The sequence below is a fragment of the Rhinoderma darwinii genome, chromosome 3, assembly GCF_050947455.1.
Source record: "Rhinoderma darwinii isolate aRhiDar2 chromosome 3, aRhiDar2.hap1, whole genome shotgun sequence".
NCBI classification, from domain to species: Eukaryota; Metazoa; Chordata; class Amphibia; order Anura; family Rhinodermatidae; genus Rhinoderma; species Rhinoderma darwinii.
The window spans coordinates 242,339,772-242,362,704 of record NC_134689.1 but is presented as its reverse complement, the minus strand read 5'-3'; the positions used below and the strand labels follow the sequence as shown (position 1 = coordinate 242,362,704).

The 22,933-nt window shown below is 41.4% G+C and overlaps 2 protein-coding genes across 2 annotated transcripts in view; one reads left to right on the top strand and one right to left on the bottom strand.

The window, feature by feature from the left end:
• The window catches only part of LMF2 (lipase maturation factor 2), a 35,886-nt gene extending 23,705 nt beyond the window's left edge, over positions 1 to 12,181 (top strand). The window contains exons 11-14 of the mRNA XM_075857598.1: positions 951 to 1,119; positions 3,593 to 3,704; positions 7,358 to 7,466; positions 9,665 to 12,181. Coding sequence (XP_075713713.1) covers positions 951 to 1,119; positions 3,593 to 3,704; positions 7,358 to 7,466; positions 9,665 to 9,973 — 699 coding nt within the window. The 3' untranslated portion in view covers positions 9,974 to 12,181. The remainder of the gene's footprint in view (positions 1 to 950; positions 1,120 to 3,592; positions 3,705 to 7,357; positions 7,467 to 9,664) is intronic.
• A 6,697-nt stretch (positions 12,182 to 18,878) lies between these two features.
• The window catches only part of MIOX (myo-inositol oxygenase), a 39,866-nt gene continuing 35,811 nt past the window's right edge, over positions 18,879 to 22,933 (bottom strand). Inside the window, exon 10 of the mRNA XM_075857597.1 lies at positions 18,879 to 19,199. Within this exon, the coding sequence (XP_075713712.1) occupies positions 19,091 to 19,199 (109 nt within the window). The 3' untranslated portion in view covers positions 18,879 to 19,090. The remainder of the gene's footprint in view (positions 19,200 to 22,933) is intronic.

Sequence of the window (22,933 nt, the reverse complement as noted above, 5' to 3'; positions counted from 1 at the left end):
AGTGCTTTTTATTAAGAAAAACAATCTATTTTAACGAAGTTAGGAGCGATTTTTAGCTTTATGTTAATTCGTTTCTTAATACCCAAGTGGGCGTGTTTTTACTTTAGACCAAGTGGGCGTTGTAGAGTGGTCAGCGTCATACACTCCAATCAGCGTCATACACTTCTCTCCATTCATGTCCAGCCAGGACAGGTTGTCTATTCACAATCCCTGCACTTCGGTAACGTTTCTGTGGTACTTACAGCAGAGCAAGCATAATTTCACAAGATCTCACTGTAAATGACAGGTTACAGCGAGATTACGCTTTGCTATGCTGTAAGTACCACAGAAACGTTAACGAAGTGCAGAGATTGTGAATAGACATCCCGTCCTGTGTGGAAGGAATATCTATTCACTGTCTAAACACTTCAGTAACGTTAATATGTCAGAATAAGACAGCACATAGCGAACAACGCAGTGTCACAATGCGCTGACTAAATGAATGGAGAGAAGCGCATGACGCTGATTGGTCAGCGTCATACACTCCTCTGTACAACGCCCACTTGGTCTAAAGTAAAAACAATAGAAAGTAGGAGAAATAGAGGAGAAAAATAATTATCTGTAAAAGTAATATTTGGGGAAACTAATGAAATGTGTATCAGAAATATATATATATATATATATATATATATATATATATATATATATATATATATATATATATATATAAAAATCTTCCACTATGTTGACTGTTGGAATAAAAAGGGTACTGGGTTAGTGAAATACAAATGTAGACTTAAGGTAGTTTTTGTTTTTGGTTTTGTTTTTTTTTTTTTTTGTTTTTTTTTTTTTTTTTTTGCACCCTTTTGATAAACCTGGATGTAGTTTGATCTGCAGAGTTTTGATTTGAAAAGCTTTGACTGCTGGTTTAAATATTTGCTCATGTGATTTTATTTTTATCTTCCTTTTAGGAGATAGAGTTTATGTACAAGCCAGGAAATGTTAGTGCACCTCCTCCAATAATCACACCTCACCAACCTCGGCTTGACTGGCAGATGTGGTTTGCTGCCCTTGGGCAACATACTCAGAGTCCATGGTTTACCAGTTTTGTTTATCGGCTTCTACAGGGAAATAAAGATGGTGAGCTATAGAACAGGCTGTGTTATATCAGAAGAGGCGTTGGGGTAGCAATTGGTATAACCTTAATTGGTAATACAGGGCATTAGGACAGGGTAACCCCCCCCCAACTGGATGATCGATTTTTTTGATTTATAAATGGCATTTATTTTCTTGCTAAATTAACTATAATGCATACCAAGACACAGGGCTGGACAACCTAGCCTAAAAAGAAAATCTTCCAAAAATCACCTCATAATTGCTAACATCGGATTGGAAACAGGGATATATTTTGTGTGTAGTCTCATGTGGCAGATTTTGTTGGAGAAATTTCTGAGTTGCATTCTTCTGAATGGAGTTATTTCTGCAGCTGTTATGTCTTTCTGGAAGTTCCATTTAGATGAATAGAACTGATTTTCAGTCCCAGAAATTTCTGCAACAAAATTTGCAGCGTGTAACTGCATCCGAAGGCCTTGTTCACACCACAGATTTCCTGCAGATTTTGCATGCATTTCTTAAGCCAAAACCAGAAACGGAACCTAAACAGACGAAATATATAAAGGAAGGCCTTAGAGGTCTGCTCTTTTGGATCAAATTCTGGGTTTGACTTAAAAAAAAAAAAATACATGCAAAATCTTCACCTTGGGAACCAGGCCTAACCATTCATGCTGCCCTACATAAATGCAAACACTCACTACATACAGACGTGAACACTTGTTACATACATGCAGACTTACTATGTACACATTTGAACACACACTACACATATGCACACTCATTACTGAAGGGTATGGCCAGATGTACCAACGCATACGCAAACATGCACACTCGCTATTTAGATGCGCACGCTCATTACATGCAGTCAAATGGCATACCTATGTTCACACTACACATTTACAGGATTTTGCAAACCTATTTAGAGCAGGGTGGACACCCCTATCAAGACAGACCAAAGAACAGACCCCAGAACAGAAACCCCATATCAAGACCGGGCCCAGGATGGGTTCACAAAATGGACCAGCCAGACCTCCCCACCCTCAACCAGAGACCCCCGAAGCAGACGCTCCCCCCCCCCTCAACCAGAGGCCACGGAGCAGACACTTTCCCTTTCAAGACAGGCATTAAACCAGTAATTTTGCGATTGTGACATTAGAACCTCCAAGAATTTGCCACGGGTGCGCGGCTTGATTAGATTTCACTATTTTGAAAAATCTCAATGCACCAGGATATAGAGTACCCAGCTCTACAGTGCATAAAATATTATGGGTTTTTATTTTTTCTATTCTTGTTTTGTAGTGTTTTTTTGTTTTTTTAAATTTTATTTTTCTAATGCAGATTCGTAGCTAACATCTTACTCTAGAAGTCCCCTTATCTGTGTGGTCTCCAAACCTTTACTCCACCCTAAAGTGAAGTTTTGAGTTTTGTTTTTAGAATTGTAATATAAATTATGTTGGATGGGTTAGGGTTAAAGATTTTAGTGTTTCAAAACTTACCTGGGATTCATTGAATTGTTAGCCCCTTGACGCAATTAGTTTACTCATTGTTACAGTGATGTGCTCCACACTCCTCTTCATTGCCTGTTTTAACCCCTTCCCACCGCCGTGACTTTTTTGTTTTTTCATTTTCCCTTTTTTTTCCTCCCCATCTTCCAAAAGCCGTAACTTTTCTTTTTCTGTTTATTAAATTTTAATATAGTCACGAGGGCTTGTTTTTAGCAGGTATGCGTGGTGGTTTTTCATTGTACCGTATAATGTACTGGGAAACTGGAAACATTTTTATTTGTGGGGTGGAATGGGAAACAAAACAGTGGTTGTTCTAGGTTTCGTGTTTTGTTTTTTTTTGTTTTTTTTACGGCATGCAGTAAAAGTGACATCTTAACTTTAGTCTGCAGGTCAGGATTACGACGATACCAAATTTATATAGTTTTCTTTTCTTATGTTTTATGACATTTACAAGGAAAAAACGAATTGTTTAAAAATTGTGTCCAGATAAATGGGTACTACAGATGTATAATGCAATATAAATAATGTGAAACACTCAAGAACTATCCCTAGAGTAAACCTAAAAACTAACCCCTAAAAGTGTGGAGTAATCAGAGTGAAAATGGTGGTCCCACACCGGATACTATCCCGAACAGCACCCTAACTAGAAAAGAGATTTCTGTCCTGATATGTTTCCCCATGACTGGTTTGTAATGTAAACATTGTAGACAAATATGCGGAATTGGCGTTCTCTACCATAAACTGCGCTCTGATCGGTGTAAACGGCATCTTCCTCACCTCTCAGCAGCCTGTAATGCCCCTTTCACTGCCTGCAGGCTTTCAGATCCTATTGCCTTACTATGGATCGGCCAGGTTTCCATTTATTTTTTTGACTGGTTAAAATTGTGCAGCATGCTACGCTCTTCTGGCCATTAAAGAGCAACAGAAACCTGAAAGAACAACATTAAAGGCGTATGATCCGAGCATAATATAGCATTTTTTATTTATTTTAACAGTGGTACGACTGGTGCAGAATGATGAGTCACTATATCCTTTCATCTCACATCCTCCTCATTATATACGAGCGCAGCTATACAAATACTGGTATACAGAGGTTGATCAGACAGGGTGAGTATTACATTTTGGGATAGCAGCACATTACCGCTATGCTGATCTATCACCTTTTGAAGTTATTAATCACTTGACATCCTATGACGAGTTTGCTCCTCATGAAAGACAGGCAGTAGCCGCATTATGACGAGCATACAATAGTCATGCTGATCGCGTGGCACTTCTGCTGTGCCCATGCCATTAGGAGCAGGGCAATGGCTGTAATTCACAGCCGCAGACGCTCTAATGGTGTAGATCAAGGAAACCACTGATCTGTCGGTTTACCCTTTGTGTGCCGCGATCAACGCTGATCGCGCCATACAAAGGGAGAGAGTGAGGGGGGACCCGCTTTTATCATGTCACAAGGAATTCCCGTGACCCGATCAGGAGCCATACCTTGTATGGCCAGACAATCCATACTTAAAGTGTAGCTAAACGTTTGACAAACTTCTGACATGTCAGAAGTTTGGATTGGTGGGGGTCCGAGCAATGAGACCCCCACCAATCACTAGAACGAAGCAGCTGAAGCGCTCGTGTGAGCGCTCAGCCGCTTCGTGTCTGTTCGGCTTTTTCCGGAAATAAATATATCGGTGTACGGACTCAATATAAAGTCTATGAGCCCGTACTCCAATACATCGGTTTTCCGGAAAAAGCCGAACGGACACGAAGCAGCTGAACGCTCACACGAGCGCTTCAGCTGCTTCGTTCTAGCGATTGGTGGGGGTCTCAGTGCTCGGACCCCCACCAGTCCAAACTTCTGACATGTCAGAAGTTTGTCAAACGTTTAGATACACTTTAAAGAGGCTCTGTCACCACATTATAAGCGCCCTATCTTCTACATAATGTGATCGGCGCTGTAATGTAGATTACAGCAGTGTTTTTTATTTATTTAGACAAACGATCACTTTAACTTTATGCTAATGAGTTTCTTAATGGACAACTGGGCGTGTTTTACTTTTTGACCAAGTAGGCGTTGTACAGAGGAGTGTAAGACGCTGACCAATCAGTGACACTTCTCACCATTCATATACACAGCACATAGCGATATAGCTATAGCGCTAAGTGCAGCCACATACACACACTATAACGTTACTCAAGTGTCCTGACTATGAACATACACTACCGTTCAAAAGTTTGGGGTCACCCAGACAATTTTGTGTTTTCCATGAAAACTCACACTTATATTTATCAAATGAGTTGCAAAATGACTAGAAAATATAGTCAAGACATTGACAAGGTTAGAAATAATTATATTTATTTGAAATAATAATTTTTTCCTTCAAACTTTGCTTTCGTCAAAGAATGCTCCATTTGCAGCAATTACAGCATTGCAGACCTTTGGCATTCTAGCTGTTAATTTGCTGAGGTAATTGGGAGAAATTTCACCCCATGCTTCCAGAAGCCCCTCCCACATGTTGGATTGGCTTGATGGGCACTTCTTGCGTACCATACGGTCAAGCTGCTCCCACAACAGCTCTATGGGGTTGAGATCTGGTGACTGCGCTGGCCACTCCATTACAGATAGAATACCAGCTGCCTGCTTCTTCCCTAAATAGTTCTTGCATAATTTGGAGGTGTGCTTTGGGTCATTGTCCTGTTGTAGGATGAAATTGGCTCCAATCAAGCGCTGTCCACAGGGTATGGCATGGCGTTGCAAAATGGAGTGATAGCCTTCCTTATTCAAAATCCCTTTTACCTTGTACAAATCTCCCACTTTACCAGCACCAAAGCAACCCCAGACCATCACATTACCTCCACCATGCTTGACAGATGGCGTCAGGCACTCTTCCAGCATCTTTTCAGTTGTTCTGCGTCTCACAAATGTTCTCCTGTGTGATCCAAACACCTCAAACTTCGATTTCGTCTGTCCATAACCCTTTTTTCCAATCTTCCTCTGTCCAATGTCTGTGTGCTTTTGCCCATATTAATATTTTCCTTTTATTAGCCAGTTTCAGATATGGCTTTTTCTTTGCCACTTTGCCCTGAAGGCCAGCATCCCGGAGTCGCCTCTTCACTGTACATGTTGACACTGGCATTTTGCGGGTACTATTTAATGAAGCTGCCAGTTGAGGACCTGTGAGGCGTCTATTTCTCAAACTAGAGACTCTAATGTACTGGTCTTGTTGCTCAGTTGTGCAGCGGGGCCTCCCACTTTTCTTTCTACTCTGGTTAGAGCCTGTTTGTGCTGTCCTCTGAAGGGAGTAGTATACACAGTTGTAGGAAATCTTCAGTTTCTTGGCAATTTCTCGCATGGAATATCCTTCATTTCTAAGAACAAGAATAGACTGTCGAGTTTCACATGAAAGCTCTCTTTTTCTAGCCATTTTGAGAGTTTAATCGAACCCACAAATGTAATGCTCCAGATTCTCAACCAGCTCAAAGGAAGGTCAGTTTTATAGCTCTTCTAAACAGCAAAACTGTTTACAGCGGTGCTAACATAATTGCACAAGGGTTTTCAAGTGTTTTCTAATCATCCATTAGCCTTCTAACACAGTTGGCAAACACAATGTACCATTAGAACACTGGAGTGATGGTTGCTGGAAATGGGCCTCTATACACCTATGTAGATATTGCATTAAAAACCAGACGTTTGCAGCTAGAATAGTCATTTAGCACATTAACAATGTATAGAGTGTATTTCTGATTAATTTAATGTTCTCTTCATTGAAAAAAACTGTGCTTTTCTTTCAAAAATAAGGACATTTCTAAGTGACCCTAAACTTTTGAACGGTAGTGTACATTACCTCCAGTCAGGACGTGATGTCTATTCAGAATCCTAACACTTCTGTAGCGTCTGTGTCATATTTACAGCATGCTGGAGCATTGTTATTTAATGTAAAATATTATGAAATGTATGATTAATTGTAAAATACAGATAAATGTATGGCTTTGAATTGACCAGGGGAATAGTAACACCCAGTTTTCAATAGGGTTTTTCTCTACACCGTCATATTGTCCACACTGATTTGACAATGTCAGGCTGTCCAGGGAGAATGCATGTTATTTCAAATCCTAATCTTCCAATAACCATGCATAACAATGGTATCCCAATCCATTAAAAGAAAAATAAATCATTGTTAGAGTAAAGTTTAAAAGAAAAAAAAAAAAGGGGGGGGTATGAATAAATTATACATATCTGGTATCTCACTAAATGTAACAACCTGTACAATAAAGTTAAAGGAGTTCTCTGAGACTATGCTATTGATGGCCTATCCTTTTAATATAGTCTATCAATGTTCGATCAGTGTGGACTGACTGATCGATCGGGACAATGAATGGGCCACTCATTGTTTTCATAGGCACAACAACAGCTCACCTGTACAATCGGCTGTGCCTGCATAGGTAACCCCTTATAGTAGTTCAGATTGGTGCCTCTTTTCTTTGTCCTTGCTTTTTCACACAGCCTGATCAGGGGTTCCACCTGAAATGTTTTTTGATTACCTGGTGAATTATTGTGTATCACCAGCGGTGAATATTGCTTGTTGGGACATGAATACTTTAATAAAAGAAATTCACTAAGCATACACCCTGTTTGGAGTGCTTTTCTATCACACACTATTGAGTAGTGCAGGTTGGACTTTCTATTATGTCTCGTATGCCTTTTGTTTTTCTGCATTGTTGTTACTCAGACTATATTTTAGTGGCAATTCCTTATTCTGTTCTTTTGCTAGGCAAAAATCTAGTGCCTGGTGGCGCAGACGTCACGTTGAGGAATTCTACCCTGTGGTGTTTCTAGGAGACCATACATTGGAATCCCTTCTAAACCAACATGGCTTAAAGGTTTGTAATTATATGTACTATTTTCTTGGTAGATTTTACCATAAATAAAAGTTGAGCATATTTCTATTGTCTTAGGCCGGATTCAGACAAACGTGATTTGCGTTTGTGCAGCCCGCGTGATTTTCACGCGGCTCGCACGGACCTGTACAAGTCTATGGGGCAGTGCAGACAGTCTGTGAGTTTTGCGCAGCGTGAGTCCGCTGCGTAAAACTCACATGTTCTATATTTAGGCGTTTTTCGCGCATCACGCACCCATTGGAGTCAATGGGTGCGTGAAAATCACGCGCACCCCACGGAAGCCCTTCCGTGGGACGCGCGTCATTCGCGCAACAACAGTAAAATAATTAATGTAAACAGAAAAGCACCACGTGCTTTTCTGTTTACAAACATCCAAACGGAGTGTCATAAAGATGGCGGCTGTGCGAAAAGCACGCAGCCGCGCATCCATATGAACAGGACACACGGAGCTGTCACGCTGCCACGCGCGCAAAACGCATGCGTTTTGTGCGGGTGCAAAACGCTCACGTTCGTCTGAATCCGGCCTTAGAGTAGCGTTTCTCAATGTTCCTAAGCCAAGAACCCCCTACTCAAATTATATTGAATAACTCCAAGTCTATGATCATACACAGTGTAGCCTTTTAAAAGTACAGTAGGAGCTCAAATGGAGTACCCTGCTAGAGACAGGGCATGCACCCTCTGGCATTACACATACCACAATCCAAAACGCAAAACAAAAATGAAAGATTACCATATATTAATAAATAAGAAATTTGAACCAAAGTTTAACTATGTTTCTTGTAGCGATATTGACTCTTTTCTGGTTTTTTTTTTTGTTTTTGTTTTTTTATTGTGGCGGCCATTTTTTTAAAAAACTGATAACCGTAGCGCTGTTCTACTGGTTGTTACTTTTTAATTTGCTTCTCAGTTGCAGTTGACCAACTCTTATTTTGTCAACATGTTCAAGCAATAAAATAGCCGCACCACCTGTTGTCACATTTAAAAAAAACTGCATTGTTTACAGTATTGAGTTGATGCTTTTGATAATTTGTTATTTTTTTATTAGATATTCTACTGATATTTTGCATTAAAAAAAAGTCTGTCAATGTTTGAGGACTTGGTTTTTTGGCACTATATTGGGGTATATATAACTTATTGATTTAACTTTCAATAAATGTTTTTTTTTTTTTGGTGGGGGATGGGGAAATGAAAAACAACAACAAAAAACAGCAATTTTGGCCTTTTTTTTTTTTGCCTTTTTAAATGTATACTGTTCACCATGCAGCATTAATATAACATGTAACCTTTATTCTGTGGGTTGGTACAATTCTGACGTTGCCAAATATGTATGGTTTTAGTTATGCTTTGCTACTTTTGCACAATTATAGCACATTTAATGTGAAAAAAAAAAAGAAACAGCCGTAACTCTTGTGATTTTCCTCATCAATGTAGCTGTAGTTGGTTATGGTTTTTTTCCAGGACGAGTCATATTTTTTAATAAAAAATTATTGATTAACTGTTATGTACCCAAAAATTATTCTATTATTTTTTACATCATGGTGGCTTAAAGGGAATGTTTAATCAGAAAGTAACCTATTGTTTAAAGCGTACCTAACTTTGCAGGTGACTTTTCAGACTAAGCGGTCACATGAATCCTGCTCTGCTATCTCTGTCACATTAATTAGCAGTGTAGCTGAGAATCCAGCACTGGGTGAGAGAGACCATACACCAGAAGCATGTGTCTCCTTTGTCTCTCTGCTCCCCCTTTCCTCTGCATAGAGTTCTATGTCCAGCAGGGTCTCCCTTCCCTGCTCGCCCTTCACCTCTCAATAGACTTATTTGGGCAGTGTGTATGTGTCTTTCTCTCCCTCCTACTGCTCCCCTCTCCAAAATAAAAATCTATTACAAAAAAGAATGTTTCACAATCTGGTTTTAATTAGTAAAAACAATTATAGGTGCTACATTCCCTTTTAACACGTTAAATGTGACTGAATAAAATTCTTACAAATTCTATGGAGTGCCCTGGTCAGTTCTGAAACCATGATTGTGTGGTATTAATGTTCCAAGAAAGAACCATATTTCGAGGTTATAAAAAAAAAAAAAAATGTGATTATATAATACAAGGGTTTGTTTGCATTTTTTTTTTTCGCGTCAGCACTCTTTGTTTTATTTGTTTTCATTTATTTCTTTTTGTTCTCCAGGATAAGCCACCTCCTCGCCGTTCTTTGGATGCTTCACTTCCATTAGCACTCGGGCTTATTCGAGACATTGTACGGCCATATCCTGCACCTTTACTACTGTATTCACTGCTTATTACAGTAGTTGTCATCTATTCCCTGCAATCTTTATTTGGCAGAGGTAACCGTTCTGGAGTCTCCAAGCAGCGTGGTCACACAAAACCGCAGAGTGAGAAGAAAAAGCAAAGAGAGACCAGTGGACCTGGAGAGTCTGGGGGCTCTGGGCCAGGAAGGGATTCCGCTCACAATAACAAGAGGCGTGAAAAGAGCTAATTACTGCATAAGGGGCCTGAGACTGTCACTTCACCTGGCACGACCGTCCATAAATCTAGTATTTTCGCTATAAACATGTTATTACTCCATCATACACTGGTGGAGCTTCATGTTGTTGAACATTCTGTGGTAATCTTGCAGGAATTGATGCTAATTGCGGTTGGGCTTCCTCCATGATATAGTGGATCCAAAACCACTGCTCAATGAATTTAATATGCATCACCTCCCTTTGCTTCTGTTTTTAAACTTGTTTTTATTAAATGTATATGCAGATTATCGAAACTCTGAACTAGTTATTTTACCCCCAAGGTTACATGATGATCTTGAATTTAGCCGGCCAAAGATGTAATTATTATTGCTCCATTATAGATGTAATTTTAATTGTTGCATCCATATGAAGTCCCTTCGGAATCCTATTGGAACAGCTAGTTCTCATGCTTCAAAAATGTTTGTGGTTGTTAATGAGGATAAATGCTATAATTGTATAATTTACTCTCATCCAAGGCAAATATATGTTGGGCAATGCAAATGCGTATGACCCTCTGCCAACAAGGATTCTGATTGAAGAAAATAATAATCTGCATATTGTACTCTACTTGTATGGCCCACTTTAGACATCCATTCTTTCACATGATCCATCCTCTGCTAGTGCAAGCTTGCGGTTTCTAGAAGCCAGACTCCTTTTTTACAGTGCCTTGTTGATTGTGTGAATTTGTCACCAGAAGCCTTAAGTGCCTTTATTACATGTGACTTTGGCACAACTTGCCTGAGGTGTGTCCTGCTACTGTTCATGATATGGATACTCTGATACTCTTCATCTCCTAAATCATGCTCTGCTCAAGAAAAGAAAAATATAGACCGCAGGAAAATAATTGTTTATACATAAAAGGGTGTTTTTAATAAGAGAAAAAAAAAACGAATGAAAAAAAACATACAACAAACATGTAGGTGAATAGTGGGATTACCAAGTTTGTGAAAACAAGATTGATCCAGTTGAGGAATCTATAATGTGCTGTAAACTACATATCTGTACTGGTGACCGGTTCCCATTAAGTTTTAGTAAGCGTAGTACTTAGGCCCCATGCACACAAACGTGCTTTTTCGGCTGCAATTCCCTCGAAAATCCACGGGAGAATTGCGGCCCCATCCATTTCTATGGGCCTATGCACACGACCGTGGTTTCCACGGTCCGTGCATGGCCCAGGAGCCTGGACCGTAGAAACAATGGACATGTCTTATTACGGCTGTGTCATAGAAAATAATGGACGCAGCCATGTGCACGGCCCGCGATTTGCGGGCAGCTCGCGGGTGATACTCCGCCGCCAGCCGACCGCCATGCTACAGTCATGTGCATGAGGCCTTAGGTCACCTGCAGTTGACCGTGCCCCTAATCACTCTCTGTGATTACTGTCACAGCTGGCCGTGGACAGCCACCCACGTTTTTGGGCTGTGCTCACATATTAAGTATGGGAGCACAATCCGTAAAAAGCAAAAAATAGGAAATGGCTTTTTTTTTGCGGGGCCTTTTTAAGACACGGACACCTTCCCGTAAATATATGGGAATGTGTCTGTGGGCAATAGAAGTGAATCGGGCCGTAATTATGGATGAAATCTACGGTCGTCTGAATGAGGCCTTAGAAAACCTAGTAATTCGGATTAATAGATTTAGATTCAAACATTCAATCCTTTAATTGAGAAAAACTAATAGATACCGCCTGTGTATTTAGAAAACCCTCTACTAGTCCTTGCGTTATTACTACCGTACATCTGGGGTGTTTATGGGGTATACAGTATCTGTTAAGGGGTTGTCTAAGAAATGTTGCCATTCCTATGTGGTATTACACCTCCGCTCATGCCAATGTTAACCGTAAAAATTTGCCATCATTTCCATGTAAACTTTTATTATGGGTGTCTGTAGATTTCACTTGCAATTTCTATATTACTTAAATGTTAAAATCTTCAGCAAATGCAAATCTTCTTGCTGACATAAAAACATGTATTGGCCTCGATGTATAAAATTTGGAGCAAGCACTGAAAATCAATTTCCAGTTTGTGAAAAAATAAAACAATAAATGGTCTGCTTTTGCGATGCTTAGTCAGTGCATAACTGTCGCCCTCTTTGTTCAGGAAGGAGCTCTTGTCATATTGGATTTTATGCACAATGTCATGATGATTTTGTATTTTGTAATAAATCTATTTGCATATCTGTGCTATTACTTGTAAAACTGCTATACAGAACATTATAGGAACAACTAAACAGAAAAAAAATAGGGCACATTTATGAATTTAATTACACTCGATTTTTGGCGTAATTGCATTGAAAATAATGTAATTTATTAGCCCTTGCTGTTTTTTCTGACATACTTTCTTTACCAAATTAAAAAAGAAATTACACAAGAGGCGCGATGGCCCTGCTCACAAGAGCTTACAATCTATGAGGAAATAAAGGGTGGCATGAGGTAAAGGTGGTTGTTTTGCACCATGGTTTAGCCATCTTTTATACAAAATAGGGTTGTACACATAAAGCTGCATGAGCCAGTATCTGTATTTATAGATATGAAGTATAAGGCTGGGTTCACACAACCTATTTTCAGGCGTAAACGAGGCGTATTATGCCTCGATTTACACCTGAAAATACGGCTACAATATGTCGGCAAACATCTGCCGATTCATTTGAATGGGTGTGCCGACGACCAGTAATTTACGCGTCGTCGTTTGACAGCTGTCAAACGACGACGCGTAAAATGACTGCCTCGGCAAAGAAGTGCAGGACACTTCTTTGGACGTAATTTGAGCCGTTCTTCATTGAAGTCAATGAAGCACAGCTCAAGATTACGGGCGTCAACGACGCCTCGCAAAATCCGAGGAGGACCTTTTACGTCTGAAACTATGCAGCCGTTTTCTCCTGACGTAAAAGGAAGCTAGCGTGTGCACATAACCTTAAAATGACCAGAGTGTGGGGGATACTGTTGAATGAAGGGGTCTGATATTGAGGAATAATGGTGTGAAAAGGACAGGAGTCATTCTATGGTATGTGGTAGACTTTCATAAAAAGATGTGTTTTTTTTAGGGCACACTTAAAACTGCATGTTGGGAATTAATCTGATTATTATGCGCTAGCCAGGACAGAGAACTTGTGCGGCACAAAAAAACTTGGACGGGAGTGTGCGGTTCGGATTATGGAAGATTTTTAATCTTCGATTGTTGGCAGAACATAGATCATGGTAAGATGATAGATCGAGAGGAAAGGAGGTCTAGCACTGGAAGGACCTTTTGTTGGTGAGATTAAGGGTATGTTCACACGTAGTGTTTTCAGACGTATTTCGGGGAATTTACGCCTCGAAAAACGCCTGAAAAAACGGAAGCTGAACGCCTACAAACATCTGCCCATTTGAAAATGGGAAAAACAGCATTTAGTTCATACTGGGTGTCTTTTTATCCTGCTGTTTTAAAAAAACGGAGCGTAAAACAACGCTCCGTAAAAAGAAGTGCATAGCACTTCTTGAGGCGTTTTTTTTGGAGCAGAGTTTCCATCAAACACTATGAAAAACGCCTCAAAAGAAGCTCCAAATTAAAAGAACCTTCATTTTCAGCTTCAAAAAACGCCTGAAAATCAAAGGCTGTTTTCTCTGAAAAACCGCTCCGTATTCGCAGACGGTTTTGACTCAGCATGTGCACATACCCTAATAAGGTTAAATTGTATTCTAAAGTGAATGGGCAACTAGTTCAGTGAATGGCACAGGGTAAAAGCATTGGTGTAGCAGTTGGATAGAAAATTTTTATTGTAGTGAGCAATAAAATGTTTAGGTTTAGCCCAAGCCTTAACCCCTTAATGACCAGCCTATTTTAGACGTTAATGACCAAGCTATTTTTTAAGTTTTTCCATCGTGGCATTCCAAGAGCTATAACTTTTTTCTTTTTGCGCCGACATAGCTGTATAAGGTCTTGTTTTTTGCGGGACAAGTTGTATTTTTTAATAGCACCATTTTGAGGTACATATTATTTATTGATTAACTTTTATTAACTTTTTTTGGGGGTGAATAGAAAAAAATCTGAAATTTCGCCGTTTACCGTGTGCTATAAATAACACACTAACTTTATTCAGCGGGTTGTTACGATTGCAACGATACCAAATTTGTATAGTTTTTGTATGTTTTACTACTTTTAGGGGGGATTCACACGAGCGTGATTTGGCAGCGTGTAGGCCGCGTGGTTTTCGCGCGGCACGCAATGCCCTATAGAAGTCTATGGGGCACTACACACAGTCCGTGTATTTTGTGCAGCGTTTGTTCGCTGCGCAAAATACGCGACAGGTTCAATAACTGCGTATTTCACACATCACGCACCCATTGAAGTCAATGGGTGCGTGAAAACCAGGCAGGTCGCACGGAAGCTCTTCCGTGCGAACCGACTGAAACCGCGCACGAGCTGTCAAAAGGATGAATGGAAACAGAAAAGCACCACGTGCTTTTCTGTTTCCAAGCATCCAAACGGAGTGTCTTTGCGAGGAGCGAATCCCGACAACCGAAGCTAACTTCACCGGGTTCGGCCAAACTCGGCAAAAAAATTTCCGGTCCGCGACGTCGGGAGACATTCACTGTGCATGGTGCTGAAAGAGTTAAACTGTTTCAGCACCATGGACAGTGACTTGCGATCCCAAAATACATGAACCTGTAAAAAAACCCGAAGTTCTAACTTACCGATTACTCCTGTCTCCTTCCTGCAGTCCGACCTCCCGGGATGACACTTCAGTTCAAGTGACAGCTCCAGCCAATCACAGGCCAAGCACAGGCTGCAGCCAATCACAGGCTGCAGCGGTCACTTGGACTGCCGCGTCATCCAGGGAGGTGTTGCCCGATGTCAAGAGAGGCACGTCACCAAGGACGCGTCACCAAGGCAACGGCCGGGAAGTTCTCGGTAAGTAGGAACTTTATCTTTTTTTTTTACAGGTTTTTCGCTGTTGTGTTCGGCATTCACTGTCGAGGGTGCTGAAAGATTTAGCTCTTTCAGCACCTTGGACAGTGACAGGCGTCGACAAGCCTCATCTCTATGATGCCGGCTGCGCGAAAATCACGCAGCCGCGCATCAGACACGCATGACACACGCAGCTGTCAAATGGTTTTTGCGCTCGCAAAACGCTGCGTTGTTTGCGCGCGCAAAAACGCAACGTTCGTGTGAATCTGCCCTTACACAGTAAAAACGCTTTTTTTTCAAAATTATTTGTTTTTGTGTCTCCATATTTGGTAACGTTTTTATTTTTTCGCCGATGCAGTTGTATGAGGGCTTTTTTTTTGCGGGACGACTTGTAGTTTTTATTGGTACCATTTTGGAGTAGATGCGACTTTTTGATCACTTTTTAAACACTTTTTTTTTAAAGTCAGGATTCACAGAAAACAGCAATTTTTCCATCTTTTTTTATTTAATTTTTTTACGGCGTTCACCGTGCGGGTTAAGTAATGTAATAGCTATATAGTCGGGATCGTTACGGACGTGACGATACCAAATATGTGTAACTTTTTTTTACTTTATTTTGGTTTTTTAATACTAAAGCCGTTTGTAAGGGGGAAAAGTGGGTTTTTCCTTTTTTTTTTTTTCACTTTTTTTTTTATTAACTTTATTAAACTTTTTTTTTTTTTTACTTTTGTACTAGTCCCACTAGGGGACTTTAATATGCGATTCTGCGATCGCTATTATAATACACTGCAATACTTCTGTATTGCAGTGTATTATGCCTGTCCGTTTAAAACGGACAGGCATCTGCTAGGTCATGCCTCCGGCATGACCTAGCAGGCATTCGCTACAGGGAGACCTGGGGGCCTTTATTAGGCCCCCGGCTGCCATCGGAGACACTGACACTCGGCGATCTTATCGCCGGGTGTCAGTGGGATGAGAGGGAGCGCCCTCCCTCTCTCCAAAACCACATCTGAGGGGTTAAACGGGTGAGATCGATACTAATATCGATCTCACCCGGCAGAGCAGGGACGCCCCCAGCCCTAGCTGAGAGCAGGGAGATTTGACAACTCCCTGCTCTGTTCACTTATTCCGATGCCGCGACGTAAAAAGTCTATGGCATCGGAATAAGGCCCGTTAGTGACCGACGTAAAAAGACTATGGGCCGGTCACTAACGGGTTAAAGGGGCTCTGTCACCAGATTATAAGTACCCTATCTCCTACATAATCTGATCGGCGCTGTAATGTAGATAACAGCAGTGGTTTTTATTTTGAAAAACGATCATTTTTGACCAAGTTATGAGCAATTTTAGATTTATGCTAATTTGTTTCTTAATAGACAACTGGCCGTGTTTTTACTTTTTACGAAGTGGGCGTTGTACAGAGGAGTGTATGACGCTGACCAAATAGCATCATACATTTCTCATTGTTCCAGCCCAGCTTCTTTCACTGCACAATCACACTGGAACAATGGGCTGGAACAATGAGAAGTGTATGATGCTGATTGGTCACTGTTTGGTCTTGGTAAAAAGTAAAAACACGCCCAGTTGTCTATTAAGAAACAAATTAGCATAAATCTAAAATTGTTTATAACTTGGTCAAAAATGATTGTTTTTTTTTCAAAATAAAAACCACTGCTGTTATCTACATTACAGCGCCAATCACATTATGTAGGAGATAGGGCACTTATAATCTGGTGATAGAGTCTCTTTTTAAGGTCAATAGAGTGGAGCATACACTGTAGAAGTTGGTGGTCTACAGTGTCAAACGCTGCAGAGAGATCCAACAAAAAATCAATGGAGAGTAGTTTTTATATTTAGCCGTCAGGACAGTTGCGACTTTAGTAAGGGCAGTTTCCGTATGAGTCCAGACGAGTTAGCTGATCATTTATATAGGGTAAAGACATGCCCCTTCAACTATTAAATCAAGTTTATTATTCCATAACATCCCCCACCCCCATAAAATGAATAAAATATGCTGCCAAACTTCTACAGGACAGTCGGAGCAAAGAATTGAGCCTTAAGACTCTACGTTAACACTTAACAGAAAAATCTACCTGTGGAGTTCGCTGCAAATTCACGACAAATCTTTTAAATCCGCACAAATAATCTATTTAGACGTGGATGTTATCCGTAGCGTCTGGGTGACATTAGTTAAACTGATCCACTTTGCTGCAACTGTAATACGCTGCAGATTTTTCTCTCGAAAATCCACGGCATTTCTGCTACGTGTGAAGTCCTTGTTTTTGCTAAAACCGATTCATGAACAACTGTATAAACTTGGTCTGATAAAACTATCCCAGTCTGATAAAGTATTGTGCAATGTATGCATGTTTCTTTGTTTTATTAGTCAAAACCAGGAGTTAATATTAAAGGGATGAGAGCTTTTTTTTTGGATCCCTTACCAGACTAGGCTAAAAAAAAAATATATGCGAATACTGCAGAGGTGAACAAACTTGGGCAGTTTAATTCTTTTTTTTTGGGGCTAAATAAGTCATCCAAATTAAACGGTTCTTTTCCTTACCCAGATTACACTAATTTCAAACAGACTAATGTGGTCTGGCTAGCAGCATGTATGAAATCGCCACCTCCCTCCCCTCTTTGTCATTTAAAGCAGAGGGCAATTATTCCAAATTGCCAATCTCCAAAACCGGAACACACAGCTCTATGTACAAATATTTTGTCAAAATTTGAGACCCAGTTCAGACCATGGGTGTTGTTTAGGAGGTTAATACAAATCTGCATCTCCTAATCTTCTAGCCTTTTCCTTTTTCCTCGTGCCATCGCCTTCCTGCACACACATAATTTCTTTCTCTATCATCCAGAATTCAAGTCCGTTTTTGTGGTACTTCCATTCACTTAAAAGTTGATATGTTTCAGTTAGATTTCTGCCTCTGGGATTTCACATTTATATTTTTTATTTTACATTTTAGATTCATTCCAAATTAAGTTAATTTCCCATTTTGCATTATATGAATCTGTTCAGTGTTCTGTTCACTTTACCCAAAAATGGAAAAGAAAATGACCCTATGTAGTACTGGTGTGAACTGAGCTTTGCAGCTGGACTTCTCTGATGGTTCAGTTAGCAGAAATATTTTCCAGTTTGTGCAGGCAATGGAAACTCAAACACAACTCCAAAAGGTTGCGCACATTAAACAGCTCTCTTTCTGTGTGAGTTTATCTTGTTGGATCAAGGCTGCCTGTATACATACACATACGTGCATATCTTATCACTTCGGTTTGGCATGATGCTTCCGACATGACATGGCTTTTTTTTTTTTGCTGGCATATAATAACTCAAGAATTATGTTTTAACAATGGCTTTCTGGGAAGGATTATGCTACCATGTGGTTTTTCTTTTAAAATGTAAGGCAATCTTAAATTCTCTGAGCACCCTCCTACTAAGGAGCCCCACACACAAGCGTGTGGAAGCCTACATCCACAGATAATCCGTGGTTAGTTCTCCAAGATGTTTGGAACAACCTCCCTGCCGAGCTCCTTCAAAAACTGTGTGCATTTCAAGTGTACCTAGAAGAATTGATGCTGTTTTGAAGGCAAAGGGTGGTCACATCAAGTATTGATTTGATTTAGATTTCTCTTCTGTTCATTCACTTTTATTTTGTTATTTGATAAAAGAAAACTATAAACACTTCTATTTTTTAAAGCATTCTTACGTTGCAGCGTTTTTCCACAACTGCCTAAAAACATTGCACAGTACTATATATCCTTACTTATTCGTTTTTAGATTTCTTGAACCTTTAAACCGATAGACAGTACCTGAAAGTCAATTATAGTACATGGACATTACAACTCACCTCCTGTAGGGAGCAGCATTTACATGGGACAAGCAGTATTTTGCAGCATACCTCACTTGTCTTCTGTGCTCTGTTTCTGTACTACTGAGAACTTGCCATAATGATTTCAGGTGTTTTTAGAAGTATGCATTAATAAGGTGGTTCAGTGTTTAAGCTTTATTTCTGAATGAAAAGATGGTTTTGATCATTAAGTTCTCTCCTGGATGTCCAAAAAGTTGCACCAAATACCATTAACTTTATTGATGCACTTTTCATTTGTGGAAAAGAAACATGGCAAAGAGAAAAATTATGGTATAGGATTATGAGATGCGTAGGCAGCAAAAGATGTCCTACGTTCACTTTACAATAAATTATCACCAGCATAACACCCGAGGACAATACTTGTCTATTAAACCTTGGTAATATGGGCGGAGGTTCTCCACATCAGGCAAATCTTCAGTTTTCGTGTAGAGGTCAAACTTACTGAGAAAAAAAAGACACAAAAAAAAGGAAGTGTGCATAGAAATGAGGGCAGACTGATTTTACATTGTAAAATTAATAATAACAAGTAACATTAAAGGAGTATTCCTATAATAAAATGTTATGACATATTGCTAGCATATGCCAAAGTATTCTGATTGCTGGGGGTCTGACATGCTGATCCATAGAACAAAGGCACAACTTCAACTTTTCTCCTGCAAAGCAGTGATCCTGGCCACTCACCATACAAAAAAATAAAAAAGTGAATGGGCCTGTTTTGCAGTTCCCCTCACAACAGGCTCAGGACCATAAGGGTGCGCTCACATGGGGCATACTTGTATTATTTCTGCAGTGTAGAAACTTTACAATGTATGACTATGGGAAATGCAAGTACACCACGTGTGAGCTTACTCTAAGGCCTCATTTACACGAGCGTAATATAAGCGCGTGCGACGCTCGTGCTTTTCACGCGTGTCGTACGCACCTATATTACTCTATGGGGCAGTGCAGACGATGCGTGAATTTTGCGCTGCGCGAGTGCGTGGCGTAAAACTCACGACATGTTCTATAATCGTGCGTTTTTCGCGCATCACGCACCCATTGAAGTCAATGGGTGCGTGAAAACCACGCATGCCGCACGGAAGCACTTCCGTGCGAACTGCGTGATTCGCACAAGAGCTGTCAAACTGAATGTAAACAGAAAAGCACCACGTGCTTTTCTGTTTACAAACATCCGAACGGAGTGTCTTAGACATGAGCGAACCGAACTTTACCGGGTTCGGCCGAACTCGTTTTGACCGAACCCGGCAGGAGACAGTCACTGTGCAGGGTGCTGAAAGAGTTAAACTGGTTCAGCACCCTGGACAGTGACTTCCGATTCCAATATACGTGAACGTGTAAAAAAAAAAAAAGTTCTGACTTACCGATAACTCCCGGCTTCTTCCTCCATTCTGACCTCCCGGGATGACAATTCAGTCCAAGTGACAGCTGCAGCCAATCACAAGCCAAGCACAGGCTGCAGCGGTCACATGGACTGCCGCGTCATCCAGGGAGGTGGTGCCAGATGTCAAGAGAGGCGCGTCACCAAGGACGCGTCACCAAGGCAACGGCCGGGAAGTTCTCGGTAAGTACGAACCTCTTTTTTTTTAAACAGGTTACGCGATATGGTGATCGGAATGCACTGTCGAGGGTGCTGAAAGAGTTACTGCCAATCAGTTAACTCTTTCAGCACCATGGACAGTGACTGACGTCGACTAGCCTCATTTCTATGATGGCGGCTGCGCGAAAATCACGCAGCCGCGCATCATACACGGATGACACACGGAGCTGTCAAGTGCCTTTTGCGCACGCAAAACGCTGCATTTTTTGCGCGCGCAAAACGCACACGCTCGTGTAAATGAGGCCTAAATGTGTAGGGAAATGTCATGAAGGAGCTAGCACTGTGGCAGCTTCATTCTAAGGATCGGTGGGAGTCTCGACAGTCAGACCCCACAATCAGTAAGTGATACATATCCTAGCGACAACCTCTTTTATACATTTGACCTTTTTTATATCAGTTTAATCAACTCATAAGGTTATACCTAAGTGAAGAAACTGTTTGGCCTTAAAGGGTTTTATCCCAGGAACGAGATAAATTGGCTGTGCCATTACAAGTTTTGTATTTTGAACTGCTGTATATATATATATATATATATATATATATACATATGTATTTATATATATATATATACACACACAGTATTGACATATACACAAATGTGCTCATTACCCGATGTATCAAGCCAAATACTGCCTTAGGGGGGATTCACAGGAGCGTGATTTTCATGCGTGCAGGCCGCGTATTTTTCGCGCGCCACGCACAGCCCTATAGAAGTCTATGGGGCAGTTCAAACAGTGCGTGATTTGTGCGCAGCGTTTGTTCGCTGCGTACAAAACGCGACAGGTTCAATATCTCCGCGTATTTTGTGCATCACGCACCCATTGAAGTCAATGGGTGCGTGAAAACCACGCAGGTCGCACGGAAGCACTTCCGTGCGAACCTACTGAAACAGCGCACCAGCTGTCAAAAGGATGAATGTAACCAGAAAAGCACCACGTGCTTTTCTGTTTCCAAACATCTAAATGGAGTGTCTTTGAGATGAGCGAACCCGGACAATCGAACCGAACTTCACCGGGTTCGGCCGAACTCGTTTTGGCCGAACCCGGCAAAAAAAATTTCCGGTACGCGACGTCAGGAGATAGTCACTGTCCAGGGTGCTGAAAGAGTTAAACTGTTTCAGCACCATGGACAGTGACTACCGATCCCAATAAACATGAACCTGTAAAAAAAAAAACGAAGTTCTGACTTACCGATAACTCCCGGCTTCTTCCTCCAGTCTGACCTCCCGGGATGACAATTCAGTCCAAGTGACAGCTCCAGCCAATCACAGGCCAAGCACAGGCTGCAGCGGTCACATGGACTGCCGCGTCATCCAGGGAGGTGGGGCCCGATGTCAAGAGAGGCGCGTCACCAAGGACGCGTCACCAAGGCAACGGCCGGGAAGTTCTCGGTAAGTACGAACTTTTTCTTTTTTTTTAACAGGTTGCTGTATATTGTGTTCGGCATTCACTGTCGAGGGTGCTGAAAGAGTTACTGCCAATCAGTTAGCTCTTTCAGCACCTTGGACAGTGACGGGCGTCGACTAGCCTCATCTCTATGATGGCGGCTGCGTGAAAATCACACAGCCGCGCATCATACACGGATGACACACGCAGCTGTCAAATGTTTTTTGCGCACGCAAAACGCAGCGTTGTTTGCGAGCGCAAAAACGCAACGTTCGTCTGAATCTGCCCTTACACTGCCAAATAATACTCCCATATGTTGTCCATGTAAGGGCATGACCACACATGGCGGAATTCCTCCGCAACTGTCCGCATCAATGCCGCACAGAATCTGCGTTGCAGATTCTGCAGCGGATCTGCACAAAATGTGCAGAAAATTGATGCGGACTGGCCGCTGCGGACTGCAGGAAAAGTGCTTCTCTTCTCCCTATTCAGTGCAGGATAGAGAGAAGGGACAGCACTTTCCCTAGTGAAAGTCAAAGAAATTCATACTTACCGCCCGTTGTCTTGGTGACGCGTCCCTCTTTCGGCATCCGGCCCGACCTCCCTGGATGACGCTCCAGTCCATGTGACCGCTGCAGCCTGTGCTTGGCCTGTGATTGGCTGCAGCCGTCACTTACACTGAAACGTCATCCTGGGAGGCCGGACTGGAGACAGACGCAGGGAGTTCTCGGTAAGTATGAACTTATATTTTTTTTTACAGATACATGTATATTGAGATCGGTAGTCACTGTCCCGGGTGCAGAAACAGTTACTGCCGATCGCGTAACTCTTTCAGCACCCTGGACAGTGACTATTTACAGACGTCTCCTAGCAACGCTCCCGTCATTACGGGAGCCCCATTGACTTCCTCAGTCTGGCTGTAGACCTAGAAATACATAGGTCCAGCCAGAATGAAGAAATGTCATGGTAGTAAAAACAATACGCTCCGCAGCACACATAAGATCTGCGGACTTCATTGCGGAATTTTGACTCTCCATTGAAGTCAATGGAGAAATTCCGCCATGAGTCCGCAACCAGTCCGCCACTGCTCCGCAACAGACAGAGCATGCTGCGGACACCAAATTCCGCTCCGCAGCCTATGCTCCGCAGCGGAATTGTACGCATCGTGTAAACGAACACTGCTAAATTAAAGT